General features: G+C 30.9%; 2 protein-coding genes and 1 pseudogene across 2 annotated transcripts; all 3 read left to right on the plus strand.

Annotated features, from left to right (window-relative positions):
- The first annotated feature begins 2,033 nt into the window (after positions 1-2,033).
- On the plus strand, positions 2,034-3,033 carry LOC123923410 (annotated as a pseudogene).
- Positions 3,034-3,732: 699 nt separating this feature from the next.
- Positions 3,733-4,361, plus strand: LOC123922778. Its single transcript, XM_045975467.1, has one exon. The coding sequence runs from the start codon at positions 3,831-3,833 to the stop codon at positions 4,359-4,361; it is 531 nt and encodes a 176-aa protein (XP_045831423.1). The 5' UTR covers positions 3,733-3,830.
- A 3,923-nt stretch (positions 4,362-8,284) lies between these two features.
- On the plus strand, positions 8,285-10,118 carry LOC123923409 (uncharacterized acetyltransferase At3g50280-like). Its single transcript, XM_045976100.1, has one exon. The coding sequence runs from the start codon at positions 8,377-8,379 to the stop codon at positions 9,712-9,714; it is 1,338 nt and encodes a 445-aa protein (XP_045832056.1). The 5' UTR covers positions 8,285-8,376; the 3' UTR covers positions 9,715-10,118.
- Positions 10,119-23,489: the final 13,371 nt, after the last annotated feature.

Genomic DNA, 23,489 nt, shown 5'->3' on the forward strand with positions numbered 1-23,489 from the left:
ATATTGTGTTTACTACAAAAGGAATCACATATTGAGTTTTTGTTAATTAGTTTTGCTCGATGTGTGTGAAAATTGGCAATATAATTGTTTGAGTTTGTTTTCTTCCAGCTTTTATCGAAAAAATAAAAAGGTGCGTGATTTTATAATATTCTTTTGAATCTTTCTTTCCATTTCTCTTATTTACTATATCACATAAATAATTTGAAACAATGATGCAAATACTTCGTATGGACATGTGAAAGTTGTTTTCTCTTGATCTGTCGGGTCTACAGCTATTTGATTGTAGAAAGAGTAGTCGTCTAAGAAGCAATAAAAGGCTTGACCAGCCAGCCTCTCTAACATTTGATCCATATAAGGTAAATGAAAGTGATCCTTCCTTGTTGCTTGATTCAACCTCCTGTGGTCTATGCATATGCGCCACCCAGTAACTGTAATTTACAAATTTTTTAATAATTTATTATCGTTATAAGAAACTTGATTTTCTCGTACATTTATTTTTCTTATTGTAACTAATTTACAAATGAAGGTGTATTTGTGGTTTTATTTTCACGATTACTTAAAAAGACAAATTTAATTGAATATAATAATTGCTTTATCACAAAGAATAAGTAATATCAAAATTAAAATGATGTTGTTTTTTTTTTTATAATAAATGATGTTTTTTTTGTTACAATTAAAATGATGGTTTTGTTGTTTTAATAATTTTAGTGATATTTTCCTTGAAAAAATAAGCAATATTGTTGTAGGGTAGTAAGTAAAAATATGGTATTATGAATAATAACATATATTGTGGAAATGCACTCAAAGATATATACTTACATAAATTGTCACTTTTCATAGACTTCTTGAGCATCAAAGATGCAACAATGACAAAAATAGATGTCTCTCTTTTATTCTCTTATCCTAATTCACATGAAAAAATTGTCAAATCTACGTTAAGAAATAGAAAAAATTAAGAAAAAAGTTAGAAAAGTATGCTAACAAACATTATATTATATCAATAAAAATAAGGATTTCTAAAATTTTCACACAAAGTAAGAGTAACATAATTAATAAGTTGTTATATATATATAAACTAATAAATTGTGAAAAAGATGAAGAACCTATTGAAGAGCATCTATCCAAAAGTTGGTTGGAGAAAAATGATGATGAAAACTCAAATTTGCACTACAAACATTTAGCATTTGTGCACAAAATCATATATTTATACACACAATGGTTAGGAATGGGAAAAGATGAAGGTTCAAAAGATTGAATGATAAATTTATTTGTCATAGTTAAGGAATAAGAGTTAAGGAATATGAAAGAATGGTAGTTTAAAAGTTGGTATGACAAAGTTATTTTTTTTTTAAATAATAGCATAATAATAATTAATTAATAAACAATATAACTAAAGTATTTTCTTCATAAAATTTATTTATTTTGTCAAGTATGAAAATTTTTTGAGTAGTAATTTTTTTTTATTTGGTTTATTTATTTAAAGTAAATTTTTGCAAAGTGCAAATTATATTTATGCATACGTAGTTTATATTTTATGTTTGGTAGTGTAAAATATGAAAGAACATATATCTATTCATTTTTTCTTTTATAATTTGATTTTTTTTTGTCTTTTTTTCATTATTACTATTATTTATGTTATATGTTACACTTACTACTAATTTAAATTACTTGTCACTTGAACTTCACATGTATAATTATCAACATCAATATAGCATTTTTTTGTGTTCTTTGCAAAAAAAATATTGGGAGCCATTATTATTGTAACATATAGATAATTACTTTGGAGGATGAATGGACATACAAAATAAATTATGGGACAAATTTTAAATAGATATGAGAGCTCTCTAAAGCATGCCACATCATCACAATGAAGGCCTAGGAGTAATTCAACCTTCCTTTTACTAGTAAAAGATTCACCACCTTACAAAGAAGGCAACTTTGTCGACTTGAAAGTTTTAAAAATACCTATAAAAGTGGTCCTCTATACCTTCACTCCCCCACAAAGAGCACTATTTCTCATTCTTCATTCAACCATGGAATCCATCAAACTCATATCAACCACTACAATTCAAGCACTTAGTGACATTAATACCAACTTACTTCAAAAAATCCATTTGACTCCATGGGACCTCTCATCACTCCAAGTTGAAATGAACCAAAAAGGACTTCTCTTTCATAATGATCCCAAAAACCCCAAAAGACATATCAAACCAAATCCAACATCTCAAAAACTCACTTTCCTAATCCTCAACTATTGATTTCTTCCCACCTCTCACAGGTCGTCTCATTATGATCATCACGACGACAACAACGACGACAAAAACTCATGTTTCATTCTTTGCAACAACCTTGGTGCTTTATTTATCCATGCTATAGCTGAAAATACAAGTGTTTGTGACACTCTTAGACCAAACTATGTTCCTTCCATTGTTCACTCTTTTTTTCCATTCAATAAAGTCAAAAATTATGAAGGCAGTCAAGGCACATCAAAACCATTGCTTGCAATTCAAGTCACTGAGCTGATTGATGGTATTTTTATTGGATTCTCAATCCATCATGTCGTCGTTGATGGTAAGTCGTTTTGGCATTTCATTAATTCAATTCATGGGCTGAAATTTCGCGCGGGTTAGATCAATGCAACCATCGAAACTCCCTACACTTAATCAAAAAAGTTCCGAAATTGATGAAAAGTCTATTCCACCTGAGAGCAATTTCCATTTCACAAAGGAGAAAATTGCGAAAGTCAAATTGAAAGCTAATGAAGAGGCTAATACAAACAAAATATCTTCGCTACAAGCACTTTTAACTCATCTTTGGCGAGCTGTGATTCGTTGTCAGAATATCGACCCTGAAGAAGAAATCCTGTATTGTTTAGTCATTGATGTTAGAGGCAGAGTTGTTCCGCGGTTGCCTGAGAATTACTTTGGAAATGCATTGCAAGTTGGTGGCGTGAAAGTTAAAGCAAAGGAATTACTTAAACCAACCACGCCACTGAATATGTTCAATGTAGAAAGACAAAGACAATATAATTGATCTTATATATGCATTTCAACCGTGTTATAATAATTTCCTGTAAAAAAAAAAAGTGTTATAAACTTATAATATGGCACCAATTAAGCATTCTTTTGGGACCATAACCTATTAGTTGCCTTTCCGTGTGGATTTTAGCTTCTCTCTGTTTTGTTTTTTTTCTTCCTTTCTGTTTTCCCTTTATGATGTTTTAGTGGTTGCTTTTTCGTGCGAAAGTTTTCTCTTTTCTAAAAATACTATCAAAAATAAATTAAGAGCATCAACACATTGTTCAGCAAATTTATTTCAGTTTATAGGGACATTGTATTATATATATATGCAGGACCAAAGTTCGAACTCCGAACACCTTTTAGCTTATTGCGCTCAAAGGGAGGAATGTTGAATATGTAAATTGATTTTGGGTTTGTTAATTTTGGGCCTTAGGAATTTTAAGCCCAAACTTAGTAATAAGTAGTAAGTCTAAAGAATGTTCTAGAGATATGTAGAAATAACTAGTAGAAGTTATAATATGTAGTAGTAGAGAGAAGTGTGTAGAACTCTCTCATAGAATTATGTAGAACTCTCTCTTAGAAGTATGTAGAAGAGTCTCTAGGAGTATGTAGAACTCTCCCTTGAAGACTATAAATAGGGGAGAGGTAGTCATTTGTAAACCAAGCCAAAAATTACAAACACTCAATAATATAAGTAGCATTCCCTTCCAACAAGTTTCATATCCTCTCTCAAATACTTAAACACTTTCTCCACCTATTAAAGCTTCCTTCCAACAAAGTGGTATCAAGAGCTTGAAGGTCCTCCTAAAGATGGCGAATAATGGTGTTCCTCTCCAAGTCCCGATGCTCACAAAGAGCAACTACGACAATTGGAGTCTGAGAATGGTGGCTCTCCTTGGCGCACACGACGTGTGGGAGATAGTCGAGAAAGACCTTGTAATCCCGGAGAATGAAGGTACTCTATCTCAAACTCAAAAGGATAGTTTGAGAGACTCAAGGAAGAGAGACAAGAAGGCTCTCTGTCTAATCTATCAAGGATTAGATGAAGACACGTTCGAGAAGGTCTCGGGAGCAACGACGGCTAAAGAAGCATGGGAGAAACTTCGAACTTCTTACAAGGGAGCCGATCAAGTAAAGAAGGTACGTCTCCAAACACTAAGAGGAGAGTTTGAAGCTTTGCATATGAAAGAAGGTGAACTTATCTCTGATTACTTCTCAAGAGTTTTGACGGTTACTAATAATCTAAAAAGAAACGGAGAGAAGTATGATGATGTAAGAATCATGGAGAAAGTTCTTAGATCGGTAGATCCAAAGTTTGAGCATATTGTCACTGTCATCTAAGAGACAAAAGATTTGGAGGACATGACAATAGAGCAACTTCTTGGGTCGTTGCAAGCTTATGAGGAAAAGAAGAAGAAGAAGAAGAAGAAGAAGGAAGATATCGAGGAACAAGTACTCAAGACACGAGTCGATTCACCTAGAGAAGAGCATGGTCGAAGCAACCAAAGACGAGGTGGCGCTCGAGAACGTGGACGTGGTCGTGGATATGGAGGCGGACGAGGTTGGAGACCTAATGATGACAACAACCAAAGAGGAGAAATCTCATCAAGAGGTCGTGGGAGAGGTTCTCCAAAACCAAGGTACGATAAGTCACGGGTTAAATGCTATAATTGTGAGAAGTTTGGGCATTATGCTTTCGAATGTAGAGCTCCTAGCAATCATAGAGTTGAAGAGAAGGCCAACTATGTTGAAGAAATAAGCCAAGAAAATGGAACATTATTGTTGGCGCACAAAGATAATGAAAGAGGTGAAGATAATCATTGGTACCTTGATAGCGGTGCAAGCAACCATATGTGTGGGCGAAGAAGCATGTTCGTAGAGTTAGACGAATCAGTGAACGGGAACGTGGCTTTCGGAGATGAATCAAAAGTTTCAGTGAAAGGTAAAGGAAACGTTCTCATCCGCTTGAAAAATGGGGATCATCAATTTATTTCCAATGTTTACTATGTGCCAAACATGAAGAGCAACATCTTGAGTTTAGGACAACTCTTAGAGAAAGGTTATGACATTCAATTGAAGAATAATAATCTTTCTATAAGAGATCATTCAAACAAGTCCATTGCTAAGGTGCCAATGTCAAGAAATAGAATGTTTGTGCTCAACATACAAAATGATGTTGCGCAATGTCTCAAAATGTGCTACAAAGAAGAGTCGTGGCTTTGGCATCTTCGATTTGGGCATCTTAATTTTGGAGGATTAGAGTTGCTCTCTAAGAAGGAAATGGTCAGAGGGTTGCCTTACATCAACCACCCCAATCAAGTATGTGAAGGATGTTTACTTGGAAAGCAGTTCAAAATGAGCTTCCCTAAGGAGTCGAGCTCAAGAGCGCAAAAGCCGTTGGAGCTCATACATACAGATGTGTGCGGTCCGATCAAGCCAAGATCACTCGGTAAGAGTAACTACTTCCTTCTCTTTATTGACGATTTTTCAAGAAAAACATGGGTGTACTTTTTGAAGGAGAAATCAGAAGTGTTTGAAAACTTCAAAAAGTTTAAAGCCCTGGTTGAGAAGGAAAGTGGTCTCGTGATTAAAGCAATAAGATTCGACCGAGGAGGAGAGTTTACTTCAAATGAATTCCTTAAGTATTGTGAAGACAATGACATTCGACGACAACTGACGGTACCAAGATCCCCCCAACAAAATGGAGTAGCAGAGAGAAAGAACAGGACAATCCTTGAGATGGCGAGGAGCATGCTAAGAAGCAAGAGACTACCAAAGGAACTGTGGGCAGAAGCTGTTGCGTGCGCGGTTTATCTATCAAACCGTTCTCCGACAAGAAGCGTGTTGGGAAAAACACCACAAGAAGCCTGGAGTGGAAGAAAGCCTGGAATTTCCCATCTAAGAGTCTTTGGAAGCATAGCTCACGCTCATATACCGGATGAGAAAAGAAGCAAACTGGATGACAAAAGTGAAAAGTACATCTTCATTGGTTACGACGCCAACTCCAAAGGCTATAAGCTCTATAATCCTGATACGGGGAAGACTATCATTAGTCGAAATGTTGTTTTCGATGAAGAAGGAGAGTGGGATTGGAAAACGAGTAATGAGGACTACAACTTCTTTCCACAATTTGAAGAAAATGATGTGGAACCAGAGGAACCAAGAGTAGATCCTGCTACCCCTCCGGCTTCACCAACTCCGAGTTCTGAAGAAGGAGAAAGCTCAAGTGAAAAGACTCCTAACTTTAGAAGTTTGGAAGAGATTTATGAGGTAACCGAAAATCAAGACAATCTTACTCTTTTCTGTCTATTTGCGGATTGCGAGCCCATGAACTTCCAAGAAGCATTCGAGAAGAAGACTTGGAGAACTGCCATGGACGAAGAGATCAAGGCGATAAAGAAGAATGAAACATGGGAGTTGGTCTCACTTCCAAAAGGGCACAAGGCGATCGGTGTGAAGTGGGTGTATAAAGCAAAGAAGAACTCCAAAGGAGAAGTTGAAAGATACAAGGCAAGATTGGTGGCAAAAGGATACAGTCAAAGAGCCGGCATTGACTATGACGAGGTATTCGCTCCAGTTGCTCGATTAGAAACTGTTAGACTAATCATTTCATTGGCAGCTCAAAACAAGTGGAAGATACATCAAATGGATGTCAAGTCAGCCTTCTTAAATGGGGTCCTTGACGAAGAAGTCTACATTGAGCAACCACAAGGCTACGAAGTCAAGGGAGAAGAAGAAAAAGTCTTGAAGCTAAAGAAGGCACTCTACGGGTTGAAACAAGCCCCAAGAGCTTGGAATGCTCGAATTGACAAGTATTTCCAAGATAAGAACTTCATCAAATGCCCATATGAGCACGCACTCTATATCAAAGCGCAAGGCGGAGATATTTTGATTGTGTGCTTATATGTAGATGACTTGATCTTCACGGGGAAAAATCCAACCATGTTTGAAGAGTTCAAGAAAGAGATGACGAAGGAGTTCGAGATGACCGACATTGGATTAATGTCTTACTATCTCGGCATTGAAGTGAAACAAGAGGATCATGGAATCCTAATCACTCAGGAAGGTTATGCTAAGGAGGTACTCAAGAAGTTCAAGATGGATGATGCAAACCCAGTTAGCACGCCAATGGAATGTGGAATCAAGCTATCAAAGCACGAGGAAGGTGAAACAGTGGATCCATCACTCTTTAAGAGCTTGGTTGGAAGCTTACGATATTTAACATGCACGAGGCCTGACATCTTGTATGCGGTCGGAGTTGTAAGTCGATACATGGAGCATCCAACAACAACTCATCTGAAGGCAGCAAAGAGGATTCTTCGCTACATCAAAGGTACAACAAACTTAGGCTTGTACTACTCTGTTTCTGATGATTACAAGCTCGTAGGATATAGCGATAGTGACTGGGGAGGAGACGTGGATGACCGAAAAAGTACAAGCGGCTTTGTTTTCTATATTGGAAACACAGCTTTCACATGGATGTCAAAGAAACAACCGATTGTCACTCTTTCCACATGTGAGGCGGAGTACGTGGCGGCCACTTCGTGTGTTTGTCATGCAATCTGGTTGCGAAACCTGTTAAAGGAGTTATGTCTGCCGCAAAAGGAGCCGACCAAGATATTCGTGGACAACAAGTCAGCAATAGCTTTGGCAAAGAATCCAGTCTTCCATGATCGAAGTAAGCACATTGATACACGCTATCACTATATTAGAGAGTGTGTCTCTAACAATGATGTGAAGTTGGAGTACGTGAAGACAGATGACCAAGTAGCTGATATCTTCACCAAGCCTCTCAAGCGTGAACACTTTGTCAAGTTAAGATATTTACTTAGAGTAGCAAAATCAAGTTTAAGGGGGGGTGTTGAATATGTAAATTGATTTTGGGTTTGTTAATTTTGGGCCTTAGGAATTTTAAGCCCAAACTTAGTAATAAGTAGTAAGTCTAAAGAATGTTCTAGAGATATGTATAAATAACTAGTAGAAGTTATAATATGTAGTAGTAGAGAGAAGTGTGTAGAACTCTCTCATAGAATTATGTAGAACTCTCTCTTAGAAGTATGTAGAAGAGTCTCTAGGAGTATGTAGAACTCTCCCTTGAAGACTATAAATAGGGGAGAGGTAGTCATTTGTAAACCAAGCCAAAAATTACAAACACTCAATAATATAAGTAGTATTCCCTTCCAACAAGTTTCATATCCTCTCTCAAATACTTGAACACTTTCTCCACCTATTAAAGCTTCCTTCCAACAAGGAATGGATATACCCACCTTAAACATAGTTGGTCCTGCTTTTTTCTCATCACTCACCTATCCACACACACACACTAGCAATAAGTCCACAACCAAAGCTTCATCATATGGATTCAGTCAAAGTAATATCCACAACTACAATCAAAGCACCAATTCACAACTCAACAACTTGTGATTCTCATCAAATAATCAACTTAACACCATGGGATCTTCAATTCCTCCCACTTGGTACCATCCAAAAAGGCCTTCTTTTCCACCAACCAATTCCAATCCCAAACCAAATCAACCACCTCAAACATACCCTTTCCACCACTCTCTCTTTTTTCCCACCCTTAACTGGCCGTCTCATAATCACCACCACCACCACCACCACCACCACACCCAACAATACTTCATGTTCCATCATTTGTAACAACCTTGGTGTTCTCTTTATTCACGCCAAAGCAAACAACACATCCGTAACCGACATTCTTCAACCGAACAACATTCCTCCAATTGTTCACTCATTTTTCCCACTTAACGGCGTTAAAAACTACCAAGCCACTTCAGAGCCAATTCTAGCTATCCAATTAACAGAGTTAACTAACGGTATCTTCATTGGTTTCACTCTTAACCACGTTGTTTCTGACGGTAAATCGTTTTGGCATTTCGTTAATTCTTGGTCACAAATCTCAAAAGATTCTCACAAATTACCCAAACTACCCTCACTTCAACGTTGGTTCCCAAACAACATTCAAACTCCAATACTCTTCCCTTTCACTATAACAGAATCAGAATCACAAGATCAACGGTCGAAACTTCCCGAAAGGATCTTCCATTTTACGAAAGCAAAACTAGAAGAACTGAAATCAAAAGCTAATGAAGAAATCAAAACAGAGAAAACTAAAATATCTTCGCTTCAAGCGCTATTATCTCACGTTTGGCGTTCGATTATTCGATGCAAAAAACTCGATCCACAAGAAGATTTTCGGTATGTGTTGATAATAGGAGTTAGACCAAGGATGAATCCGCCACTCAACGAGGATTATTTTGGAAATGCTGCAATGATTGGTGATGTGAGGATGAAAGTAGGGGAAATTCTGGAATGTGGAATTGGAAAAGTTGCTTTGGAGATGAATAAGATGATTTTGTTACATTCTGATGAGAAAATTAAGAATGATTATGAGTGTTGGTTGAGAATGCCGAGGTTGTTTTCGATTAGTGGTTTGACGAGTTGTAATTCGTTGGGGACGAGTAGTTCTCCGAGGTTTGATGTTTATGGTAATGATTTTGGTTGGGGGAAGCCTGTCGCGGTTCGAAGTGGGGGTGCGAATAAAAGTAATGGGAAGATTACTTTGTTTGCTGGGGTTGATGAAGGTAGTATTGATGTTGAAGTTTGTCTTTCTTATGAGATTTTGGAGGCTTTGGGAAATGACAATGAGTTTGTGGTTCCAATTTCTGAGTAATGTGACTGGTAATTTCGTTATTTATTACTATCTTATTTAAATTAATTTCTTGTGCTAAGATAGTTCTAATGATGTAAGTTTTTTAATTTATGTATTGATGTATGAACTTGTTTAGGATATGCTTAGGTGAACTAAGTTTATGCATATGTAACTTTCCTGATTCAATTATTTGGTTATTATTTGTTGGCATATTGGTTTGTGTGTATCAGAACATTGGATAGCTTAAACTTGAACAACCAAATGATTGTTAAGTTGTACTAGCAAGCTGCTTCATTATTGTTGTAGTACTAGTTAGGCTGAGCATAGATTTGTAACCCGACTCGAAACCGACATAATGTAATTCAATAGAAAAGGTAATGTATATCAGTAATGGTAGTAAATAAAAAAGTTATATTGAATCCTCATGATGCCATTTTCTATGTTAGGCTAGTCTATACAGAGCAAAACTTTGGCTTTAACCGTTCTCTTGCTAGTGGACGGTGGAATTAGTGTCCCTAGAATTAGTTGATTCTTGAGCCTAATACCGGCCTTAAAAAAATTATATTGAATAAATGAAAGTAAAAACAGTTGAGGTGGGAATCAGAGGAGAAGTGAGGGTAAAACTCAAGTAGAATGATATTAAAATTGATTATGAAGTTACAAGGATATACTACTACATATTTACAAAGCTTATTAGGGATAAACCACCTAACACTAACTATCCAACATAAAGCTGACAAACAAACAGGCTGCCTTAGTGGTGGGGCGGGTGATAACTGATAACCCACCATTACTTTGATTTAAATATAAAAAAATATCAATAGAAAACTGTTTTTTACACACCTATCACATATATTATTACTGTGAAAATTGAACTGTGGATAACTGTTGGTGGTAATGTACTGTATTGGAGTACATGGTCGAGTCGGTAAACACTTTCGTTTTTCAGGCTTGTTGCTCGGAGAGCTGTGTCCTATACTGGACGACTCGTCGTCTTTATCAAATTATCATAGTGTCGGTCTGCTAACTGGCTGACTTTACATTAGTGTATTTTCTGCATATACCTCTCCTCATATGGACACCATCTCCTCCCAAGTTGATTCATATTTTAGGATGAGAACAAGCAAAGAGGTGGGAAGAAGTCAATAGTGGAAGAAAGGGTATGTTTTAAAATTCAGAACATGGTTAATTTGATGTGGTTTAAGAAAAATTTATCACTAAATTAAGATATTAATGATATACCAAAATGTATTGATCTACACCATAACATAGGACTCAATCCAATCAACCTTAAGAAACAAAATATTGCAAAACAAGTGCTCCTTTCAACAAAATATTGCAAATTATTTTAATTAGCACCTGAAACTAAAGCAAAAGGTAGAGAGATACATAGCATAAATTGCATTAGAAATGAAAAAACACAAGCTGTCAATTATTGCAAAACACGTGCTGCTTCCAACTCACCCATCTGGAGGTATTAGACAGGATGTTTTCTCTTCCCCCCTCCCATTAATCTTTTATACCCCCAATATTCCAATTTTGCCCTTGCAGAAAAATTCGGTTCGCAGAAACCGAATTTTTTCTAGTGCAAATTCAGAGTAAATTTCGGTTTTTAGAAACCGAAATTTGTTTTCAAGGCAAAAAAAAAATTTCGGTTTCTACGAACCGAAATTTTTTCAAGGGCAAAATTGAAAATTCAAGAGGGATAAAAGATTCATGGGGGTGGGAAGAGAAAACATCATTAGACGGTCATAGCGTCTGTTTGGCAGGGCGGCCCAAGCCCAAAGCAAGTGAAGCTAGAGTTTTAGGCTCCAAGTCTTTGGGCTCTTATGAAGGCCTCAAAGTCTCTTGTGAAGGCCTCCAAGTTTGAAAATATATATATATATATATATATATAGGAAAATGATTAGTGGCACGATAATATTTGTCGTCAAAATTGCACGACGCGTCCATGTTTTTCAATATAATTTTTCTCTCTTATTTTATGAGCCAGAATCATTGATTTAATTTGTATTGCATTTTTAATGTGAAATTAATATCACAAACATATTCCCTCGGTGCCAAAATACAAGCAAAAATAAGTCAAAGAAACGAGATGTATTTGATTAAAAATTTGGACCAAATATATTTTGGTTCGGAGGAGTATATAACATTGAAAAAAAAAATTCTCAAACATATATCTTCATATAGTAGTAATCCAGATCAATCATTCCAATTGTTAGAAAATTGACATTTGTCTTTGAACATATATATATACGTGTAACTTTTTAACTTTTTAAGTTAATGTGTATGGCATTGGTACGTAAGTATTATGGGTTATACTGTGTGCTTACTTCTTTGTTTAATTAGTTTGATTTATTCTTGAAACGGATAACTATAGATATGAAGTTGATTTATGAGAAAATTAATGGTCGTGTAAATTCGACGAGAAGAGTGTCGTGCCATATAGCACAACTCATATATATATATATATATGATGTTTTCTCTTCCCACCTCTCGTGAATTTTTTATACCCTAATATTCTAATTTTGTCCTTGCAGAAAAATTCGGTTCGCAGAAATCGAATTTTTACTAGTGCAAATTTGTTTTCAAGGCAAAAAAAAAAAACGAAATTTGTTTTCAAGACAAAAAAAAACTTCAGTTTCTACGAATCGAAGTTTTTTCAAGAACAAAATTGGAAATTCAGGGAATAAAAGATTCAGGGGTGGGAAGAGGAAACATCAATATATATAATTTGTTCCAAGTTTAAATAACAAGTTCTCGGTAGTCCAGGGACAAAAAGCCTTTGAAATCATATTGGCTGTTCTTGGTTCAAATCTTAGGTGTAGCATTTTGCATTCGTTTTTTTCCATTTCCCCATAAAATTTGTATTTTTAGCGTTTGCATTTTTATTTTTTTTTCCATTTCCCCATGAAATTTGTATTTTTAAAATAATAATAACTAAAAAACTTTCAATGATCAATAGGTGTAATTTTTATTAAAAAATTATTATATTAAAAGGCCTCAATTAAATTTTTGCTTTAGGCCTCAACATACATCGGGCCGGCCCTGGTATTTGGTTTGGAGTATCACAACTCAAAACGTGAGTCTCCCGTCTCTAAACGTGATTCTGGCTATTTCTGACTTGTTTGGCTAAAAGCAAAAGTGATTCTCTTCCACGCGATTTACTGTCCATACGTGAGTAATCTTGAAGCCATAAATCCTAGCTTTTACGTCAAAGAAATGTGAATCAAATTTTTTTGGTGGGAGGTATTCTTTTCATTATTTTAATTTTCCAACACAAACAATTACTACGGCAAAGAAATATACACTTTTTTTTTTGGTTTACAATGAGCCGAGAATCGAACCCAGACCTATAGCGTATTGCTCAAACCCCTCACCACTAGATCAAACCTAGTGGCTTAATATACACTTTTTCTTCCTTCTTCATTACTACACATCAACTCAACCTTTTTTTTTTGTTTTTTATTTCTGTGAAAGGATTCCTTTTTATTCAATTATTATGCTAACTAAACGTTTTTTAGACGTTGCCTTTATTTAAATATTATATTTAACTAATTAATGTTTAGTAATTTTTTATTTATGAAAAAAAAAAAATTAATTTGGTAATTATACAAAAACAAAAGCAATTTTGATTTAAATTATCCAAACAATATCAAATTTTTATAATCAATTTTACATTAATATATTCAAACATAAATCAAATTTATTCAACTCACTTTTAACTAAAATCAATTCTACCCACCGTATATCCAAGAACAATCGGTCATTTCCCAAAGCTGCCAAAGCATCATAAGGAAGACAAAGTTCAATATCAATACTACCTTCTTCAAACCCAGTAACTTTACTAATACTTCTATTTCCAACCCCATTTCTAACTGCTATAGGCTTACCCCAACCAAAGTCATTACCATAAACATTGAACCTTGGTGAACTGTTTACCATCAACATATTCATGTGTTGATGAGTTCATCACCATGTTCATATTCATAACTTTATCTTCATCATCATTTTCTTCCTTAAACCAAAATTAATTTTTATTTATAATATGATGATGAAGATAAAGATATGAATATGGTGATGAACATATGAACATGAATTCATATTTTCTAGATTTTTTTTCCTTTCAATAAAATAATATTTAGAAAATAAGATAGTCCTACGTAGATAGCCATCTCAACAGTTTTTTAATAAAAAATGAGAAAAAAGATTATATGTGCATATTATACAAGATAAATGACTTAAATGTAAAAAATAAAAGATAAATGACTAAATTATTACAAATAAATAAAATAAAGGAACTCTGGTGCAATTTTGCTTATCTTTTTTTTAGATAATGTATATTTAATGTTGCAATTTTATATATGTGGTGCCCCACTCTGGAAAATTCCTGGATCAGACACATCAATTTTTTTAATAAATATAAAAAGTGATTTTTTGTTTATAATAGTGACCGGAGGGAGCATGATATAGAAGTCGGATTTTTACAATAAGCTTTGTTAATTGAGGTTGTAATAATAATTTAGGTTGTAATAATTTTTACAATAAGCTTTGTTCATTGAACCCCAAATCAAAATTGCTGTTAGGACTTAGGAAGCAGAAACGAATACGTATATTTGTATTAATTTTGAAAACATTCACTCCATGCTAGGGACGGATCATTATGGTAAGTTGGTAACCGGTAGGAGCCATGACTCTCCTCAAATATCTTATACTAGTATGAGACCCGTGCCAAGCACGGGGTGATTTGGAGTTAGAATAATATTTTTTTGTTTATATGAGTTGGAATAATATTTAATTATCTATATATATAAATCCTAGATAGTTGTCTAATTATCTATCTAAACCCTAATCCACAAACCAATCAAAACCTTTTATTTAGCCACATCACTTACATCCATTTAATGTGTGGTAATAATAATAATAATAATAATAATAATTATTATTATTATTATTATTGTTTTGGGTTTTTATCCATTTTAATTTTTTTAAATTTTATTATTTTGTGTATTTTATTGTTTTTTTTTTCAAAATAGTTAATGTTCAAAATTTGTCTATTCTTTGTGTATATAAGGAGTTGGTCGATTGTTAGGACTACTTCCTAATGTTAGTAAAAAAAATAAATACTAATGGTTGGTATGCACCGCATGATTTTTATCATATTCGATTTTGAGTATGAGTTAAGTTGGTTTATCGTTACTCCAATGAGTTTCAAATTAATATAAATGACAAATTCAATAATAAAGTAGTTTATCCAACTCATAATCATGCCTTATTCAACGTCAATTGTTTTTCATGGTCAATTATATGTTGTCATTTCCAAAGTTATTTTAAAAAATGAGTTAAAGATATTGCTAACCAATGTTAACGAAGAAAATACCAAAGTAACTTCAAATGTGATGTATAAATAAATAAGTTTTTTAAATGTATAAACACATATTTAACATCTATATCACATTTAGATAACTTTTATTGTTACTATTATTTTGATAATACCAATTATTTCAATTTGAATTTTTTTTTTTGAAGGATATTTCAATTTGAAATTACTACTTATACAAATAATTTTTTGACATTATAATATAAAATAGAGCATAAGACCCGTGCATCGCACGGGTAAGCGTCTAGTTATGTAAATAAATGTGTTAAATGTACCCTAAAAATAAAAATATTAATTGTATATTCGATTTTTTTTGTTATTGATGTCAACTCGTCTTTTCTGGTATATTTTGAGTTAAATTCCTCCACAATTTTCACGTGACACATGACAATGGGTATGGTACTATAGTACCCATCCCCATGCCCGTAGTTTGAAAAAATATCTCTACCCATCTCCATACCTGCGTGGATAACAATCATTGTGTTCGTGCCTATACCATATGAGTACCTAAGTACTCGTACTCGTTACCCGCACTTTTGCTAAAAATAAATCGATTAATTTTTGTGGGTAATTATCCATATCGTGTCAGTACACAAAATGCGGGTTTTGTATTATTTACTTTGATTAATTTAAACAATTAGGTGAAATATAAATATATAAATAAAATACATAAAATAGCTTTTTATTTAAAATTTTTATTCAAAAGTAATATTTTTAAAATCAAATAGGAGGTTAGGCAGGTGTGACCTCCAAGTCATGATTCAACTTATTGGTCATGATTCAATTTATTGGACCGGTGAAATCGTTGTTGAACGAATTGAACCAGATACTAAATAAATAATGCATTTATCACTAATTTTTTAAGCATGTTATTTAAATTCATAACTAATAAATTTAAATGTATAAATCAATATCAAATACAAAAAAAAACAGCATGACAAATACATTAAATTCATAAAAAATACTTGGTCTTTATTGGAGAAAAAATGCAGCTAAAATTGAGATCGGTTAGTCAGTTTTATCATTTTCCACCAGTTTGCACCAATCTTCTCAATTTTTTCTGATTTTTAAGACCTCCAAATTTTATAAGTTGTCCAGATCAATTCTAGGTTCAGTTCCCAATCCAACCATTTGTACCAACTGGTTCAATTTTTTAAAACATTTTAAAACCCTTACTATTAAAAATGTTATGTTCGTTGACACCAGGTGAGCCGGGACATATAGCATGTGTGTGTGAATATATGAATATATGAGTAAAAGTATAAAATCAGGTATAGATGTCTTAAAAAAATGTCGACCAAGCAAACAAAAAAGATTTAAATTTTTTCCATAATATCTAAAGTAAAATAACAGTGAAAAAAAATTTAAAATGTGCCCTTGGCTTTTCGCTATAATGATAATAATAATAATAATAATAATAATAATAGTTTTTTGCCTTTTCATAACAAAATTATTATTAATATTATTGATTTTAGTTATGTTTATATATTGTGTATTTATATATTTAATTTTTAAATAATGTATCGTGACAGTATCGTATCAAAAATTTTAAAAAAATTCCCGTATCGGCGTATCGGTATCGTATCAGTATCGTGTCACGTATCCAGGCTTCATAGATTTCAAGCCTTTGATTAAATTAAATTGGAAGGTTACAATTTGGTGTCAAATTTAATTTGACACCTAGGGGTATCAATTGATCCTAACCATATATATAAATTCGTATAAATTACAAAGAAAAAAAAACTCATATTAATATATTGTAAGAAAGGATACGAAACAAAAAAAAAAATCACTTAGAATGAGATCACGTTGTAAGTGAATAAATATTAACCGTTGAATTAACAGAAATAGATGAGTAAGGTTTGATGTCAAAATTAACTCTGACACCTTCTAACTAATTCTTATAATAGGCATAAATTGATCACATTTGGAATAGGAATTTCTCATATATATATATATCTTTCCAAAATTTTATTGTTGCACCGATGGAAAGTAAAATAACTTGAATAAATCAAAATATACACAAAAAATTATACATATATAATTGAAATAAAATTAGCAAAATCATAAATAAAGAAGAAATAGTAAAAAAAAAAAAAAAGTGTTTAGGAATGGAATGTTCCACATCTTGTTCCATATATATTTTTCTTCGCCTTCTTATCATTTGAACATAAAACGTAAAAATCACCAAAGGCATTAATATGTTGGTATGTGATGAACATGAAAGGATGAGTTGAGGGGAGAGAGAATTGAAAGAGGCTAGATAAAGGGTTTGTCATTGATTTTTTTAAAATAGATTTTTGTAGTGTTGCATAATTTCGAGTAAAAAAAATTTACAAAGAAATTTTTTATAAAAGTTTCAAATGAAAAGTTGGTTTGAATAGTTATTCTTAAAATGTTATTTTAGGTATTTGATCATTTTATTAAAACTTTTTTTGAATATCAAAATTTCGAAACATAATTTAATTTTGAAGTTATTTCACATAGATTTTCATAAAAATCATTTTGAAATACAACTTTTTCAAAAATTGTGATTTTGACTATATTTTGAACTTCAATAATGTGTGTTTATGTTATATGATGTCAAAATTAGTGTTTCAATTTAAAAAAACGAATATAAAAAAATTTGTAATATTTTGAAAAACGGTTTTAGAAAATCTATTTTCAAAAATACAAAATAAATTTTTTTTTTAAAGCTGAAACAAAGAGGCCCAAAAACTAACCCAATTCAAACAATTGTCTCATGACTAAGTAAAATTACAATGTAGTAGAAAAAAAATCATGGTAACAACACATTATTGAAGATGAACACACTAAAGTAATTCTCACCTATGATCGGAAGACCAATATTATTGAAGAAGACAACGTAACGATATTAAAATTAGAGAGAAGTTCAAAAAAAAAAAAGCACAATATTGGAGAGGAGAGAGAAAGATTTGACGGAAAAGATGAAAGAGAGAGGCTACACATTCAATTTTTTTTAATGGACTAATTCTATATTTAATGGGGGTATTAGCTATAAGATTTTTTTTACCAAAAAAATTATAAGAATTTTTTATTTAGAAAAATATATTTATACGGTCTATTAAATGTGTGTAAATGATGGTTGTTACTATTAGTTAGCGTGTTATATGTGATAATATTTTTGTACTGAAAAAAATTAATTTAGACAATATATTTATAATTACTGAAAAAAAAAACTTTATATTTAGAGTCAGAATTCGTTTTGATACCACATCCTGACCATTTATTTTAATTGAACTAATAAATAAATAATTTGTAAAATCATCTAATATCTAAGGCAAATAATTCATACGTAAAGAAAAAGGCAATTAATTTATTCTCCATCATCATAAAATTATATTGTATGTGATTATAAAAAAAAAATTATATTGTATGTAATAAGCAATCCTAATCGATAAAGAATGGGGGATCATCTTTTTTCTTCATCCATATTATCAAAATAAATATTGCTTGGGGTTCTTAAAAAAACATTGCCTGAAAAAAAGTACACTAATAGTACCACAAAAATAGATACAAATATTTATGTGCTAAAACTTCAATTGAAATTTCATATTTCTATTTTTGAATAATTATACATCATTTATAACAAATCAATAAAATTTAGTCAATAGAAAGAAGAAGAATCTTTTGTCAAAAAAAAACAAAGAAAGAAGAAGAATTCGAAATATATATGTTTTTTTTTTTTTTACCAATTTTTGAGTTATAGTAAAATTAATACACTATATATTGTTTCTATATTAGACGTGAGCAATTGAATGCCAATTAAACTTCTAAAAAAAACTTACATGTACCAATAAAAAAAAACTACGCACATAAATTTTAATTTCCCATGTTTAATTTCCTTTTTTATTTTTTTTTCCTTCATGTTTTCCTTATATATACTTTAATTTTTTTGTATTCACTATTTTAGAAATATTTTTTTTTTTTTTTGGTTAAGTAGCCTAGTGGCTAGACTCTCACACATTTAAATGTGGAGAAATGTGGAATCCGGGGTTCGAACCCCGGCCACTCCAATAATGTCCCTAGTAGCTACCATTTGAGCTACACTTATGGGACTATAAATATTAATTTTATTTACTGATTTTATTGAAATGATTAATTTTAATTTATTTATTTTCATTATTTTTATTGAAATAATTACGGTTGTTTGACAAAATAGCCAAATTTCAATGCTAAAACTATAAGATCAATCAAAAGAGTCAAACAAACAAAATTAATTAAATGATAGTCAAATTTCAATCGACCATTGCATATATTCATTTTTTTTTTACAATTGCATATATTCATTTGAACAATAAAAAAATAAATATCTTTTATGTAAACATTTCAAAATTCTAATTAAATCAAATTTAATTACAATAAAATCAATATTTTATGAATCTTAAAATTGCTAATATAATCTTGAAAGTATCAAAGATGAACCTGTCATCTAAAAAACTCACCCCTGCAAGGAGAAATCACATTCATGTTTTGAAAGAAATCAACAACAAAAATTAACTAATCAAATAGAGAAGAATAAAGGAAGGATTCATGAAGAAATGTAGTGGACTTACCAATAGAGAAGAGAATGACTAAATGAAGCAAATGTATAAAAACTCACCTTCAATATCTGTCAGGAGAAATAACACAAAATGCTAATAAGCTTTAGATCTTGAAAAATAGAAAAATATAAACTTACTATTCTTCCTTATTCATATGCACTTTGGATTCAATAAAAAATAAAATAAAATACAACGATTAACACAAATATCATCTCATTCATCACTTAATACATCACCGCAAAAATTAACAAAACACAAAAACAGATAGGGAAGAAACAAAGAGATAGACCATAGAATAAATAAAAGAAAAGAACCATTGATAAAATTCAATGTCAAATTGGTTAAAAAAAACGATCCTAGATGAGGGTAAAGAGAAAAAGAGATGAAGGAGAAAGGTGAGGCCATGTATTTTTGATCGATTTTTGTGATGTTTCTGAACTTTTATTTTACCCTAAAATTTTGTTCATCGAGTGTGGCTACCTTATATATTAATATTCGACCTAATAGTTTTTGTGCAATAATTGATTCATAATCTATAAATTAATATTCAATTTCCAAAAAAAAAAAAAATATTAATATTCAAACTTCTTGAGAAAGTCAAACCTCATAAAATATTAAAATTCGAATGAATTAAATGCAAATAATATATGATCAAAAACATTCCGATTTTGTTTAATAACAGAAATACATAATAAAAAAAATAGTAAACTAATAAATTCAAACACCACTGATTTTTTTTTTCGGTCATGTAATTAAATTAAAACATTTACACATGAATTTATCAATTTATTCTTCATAAAATAAATTTTAATACCTAAAACTATATTCATCATTTTACATAAATTTGTTGGTTTTATTTTAATATGTTTTTAATAACAAAATATAATTATATTTCATATCTAGATATCTAATATGAAATTAAAAAAAAAAAATCATATACAATGTGATAAAAATAATCATACGAAAAAAATTCTTTGATAGGTATGTACCAAAATTCATATATAATATTTTGTTGCTTCAAAAAAATAATATAATATTTTGTTATATATTAGCGGAATATCATTATTTATATTTGAATTTGAATTAATTCCTTTTTCATTTTTTCTAATAGGTGCATTAAATACAATTTTTCTAAGAGCTTAGTGGTGAAAAGCCATGTGTACATAACCATTAAATGAGACTTTAGAAAATAAGCCTCAAATGTATAGTATATAGTATTAAGATTAAGATATTATATATATATATATATATATATATATATATATATATATATATATATATTATATTGACTCAGGATCAAATGATACCAACTAGTTTGATACTAAATGTTACACCTCTCAATAATGTTTTAACCGTTATAAATTTTATAAAATTCACCGTTGGATTGAAAGTTTATATCATATAGATCATTTGTGTAAAATTTCAGACAAATCCAAAATCATTTGATATGTTATTACGACACATAAAGATTAAGATCCGGTTTGGTGCACAGGATATGATAGTTTTATCATATCCTGTCTCAATCCAGTGTTTGGTGACACGGCAGAATATGATAAATTAATCCTGAAGGTTATCCTATCTTGTCTCTCTAGTTAAAATTTTTATCCTAAATTTGAGCTGGATTACCAGCAAGATAGGATAAGAAAAAAATTATTCATTTATTCTATAAAATATATTTTAAAATAAAAAAAAATGAAAATTAATAAAATATAAATAATAAAATAATTTATTTTTAAATATATATGTGATTTTCTCACAGTTAATTTTGTAATTTATATAATCTAAAAAATTAAAATTCTGCTAAAATTACAATATTTTAAAGTAAAATAATTATTAAAAACTTGCAAAATAAGGATATTAATTTAAATTTTATAACAAATTAAATATAATTCTTTTGCAATGATAGTTTTATTATTTACGTATGAGATATATATCATATATTTATTTAGCTTATCAAATATATATATTATTGAGTTATTTATTTGATCATGATTCATATAAAAAATTAAACTTAATTATTTTCTCATGATTTTTATTTTAAATTATATAAAGTTATTTGATTACTTATTTATATTTTTTTATTTATAAAATTCAAAGTATTACAAAATAATTTTTAAAAAATAAAAATTATTTTTACAAGGATAATTTTGTCATTTAAATATGTTATATATCTTATCATATTATTATGAGCAAGTATGTATTAAAAATAGGATATCCTATCTTATTCTTATCCTGTTTTATATCCTAATCCTGTCTATCATGTGCACCAAACGAGCCCTAAAGGCATATAAAAAAAGACGCAAACCTTTAATTTTGATGTATCTCAATAACATATCAAATGATTTGAGATTTGTCTGAAATTTTACATGAATGATCTATACGATATAAACTTTCAATCTAACGGTGGATTTTATAAAATTTATATCGGTTAAAATGTTATTGAAAGGTGTAACATTTGGTGTAAAACTAGTTGGTGTCATTTGATTCTGACCAATACTATATTTAGGTGTATTATATATTATATACTGACATGATATTTGCACCCCTCAGATATATATATATATATATATATATATATATATATATATATATATATATATATATATATATATTAGACAATAAATTATATGATTTTTTTGTAAAAAAATAAATAAATTAGATGATATTTGCATCTAGTGTAGTGGATAAGGAGATATTTTTTTAACACAATTCAAATCTTAGTGACTCAATTTTTGATTTATTTTTATTATTTAAGACGATTTTATATATACACAGAAACGAGAAATACTTACTTGGACAATGAAGTAGTTTACTGATATAATGTTTCTGTTATATTAAATCCACAACCTCAAATTATAGGTGTTAGGCACACACATAAGTAAAAATAATTTTAAGAAAAAACGGTTAAAATTATATATTAATTAATGTGATTATTTTAATTTTCTTTTAATTTTTTTGAATGTTATGTGTGCCTAAATATTGTGCCTAGGCAAAAATTCTTCCACACAAACATTATCAACTACTACAGAAAGTCTTAGTCGGGTACATACCCAACTCTTTTAGGCACACCCACTCAAATTTTGAATATTACTATTCAAAATGGAGCATTTTGTTTGTTGCAGAGATCGGAGAGAAAGAAGACGGTAGAGTGGAGAGAGAAGACAAAATAGTTTTTATTTTATTTTTAAGAAAAACTATCATTATTTATGTGCTGGCAAAATGTGATTGAATGTGTCTAACCTTCCGTTTGGTTTGATGGAAAGAAAGTGAGAGGAAAGAAAATTACGCAAATCAATTAATGAACCTAGACTAACTTTAGTTCAAATTCATTCATTGGTTTGCGTAATTTTCTTTCCTTCCACTTTCTTTCCATCGTAACAAACGGAATGTAAATGTCTTGTGTTGGGTATGTGTCTAAGTAAGAGTTTCTCTATCAACTAATGAAATACGTGTACAATTTTTTTTTTTTAATCTAACTTTAAAAAGATTTAACCCTCGTACAAAATCATTCAAGTTACGTCACTGCTTCATGCACATACGTTTTGTTTTAGTTGGAACCAGTGTTTTAAAAACCGCACCGAACATCGAACCGGCGAGGACACTGGGTCACTGGTTCATTGGTCGAACCACTGAGTCACTGGTCGAACCGCATGACAAACCGGATTAAATCGGATTAAATCAGTGTAATGAACCGGTCTCTATATAGTTATTGAACCGGTATATAGTTAAAAAAAACATAAAAAATATGAAAATCTCATAAACTCATAATATCACAAGTTCTTAAATTCCAACTATAAACATTGTCATCACACACATTAAAATAGTACAAAATACAAATCAAAATAAGTTTT

This window comes from Trifolium pratense, linkage group LG4 (assembly GCF_020283565.1).
Source record: "Trifolium pratense cultivar HEN17-A07 linkage group LG4, ARS_RC_1.1, whole genome shotgun sequence".
Classification (NCBI taxonomy): Eukaryota; Viridiplantae; Streptophyta; class Magnoliopsida; order Fabales; family Fabaceae; genus Trifolium; species Trifolium pratense.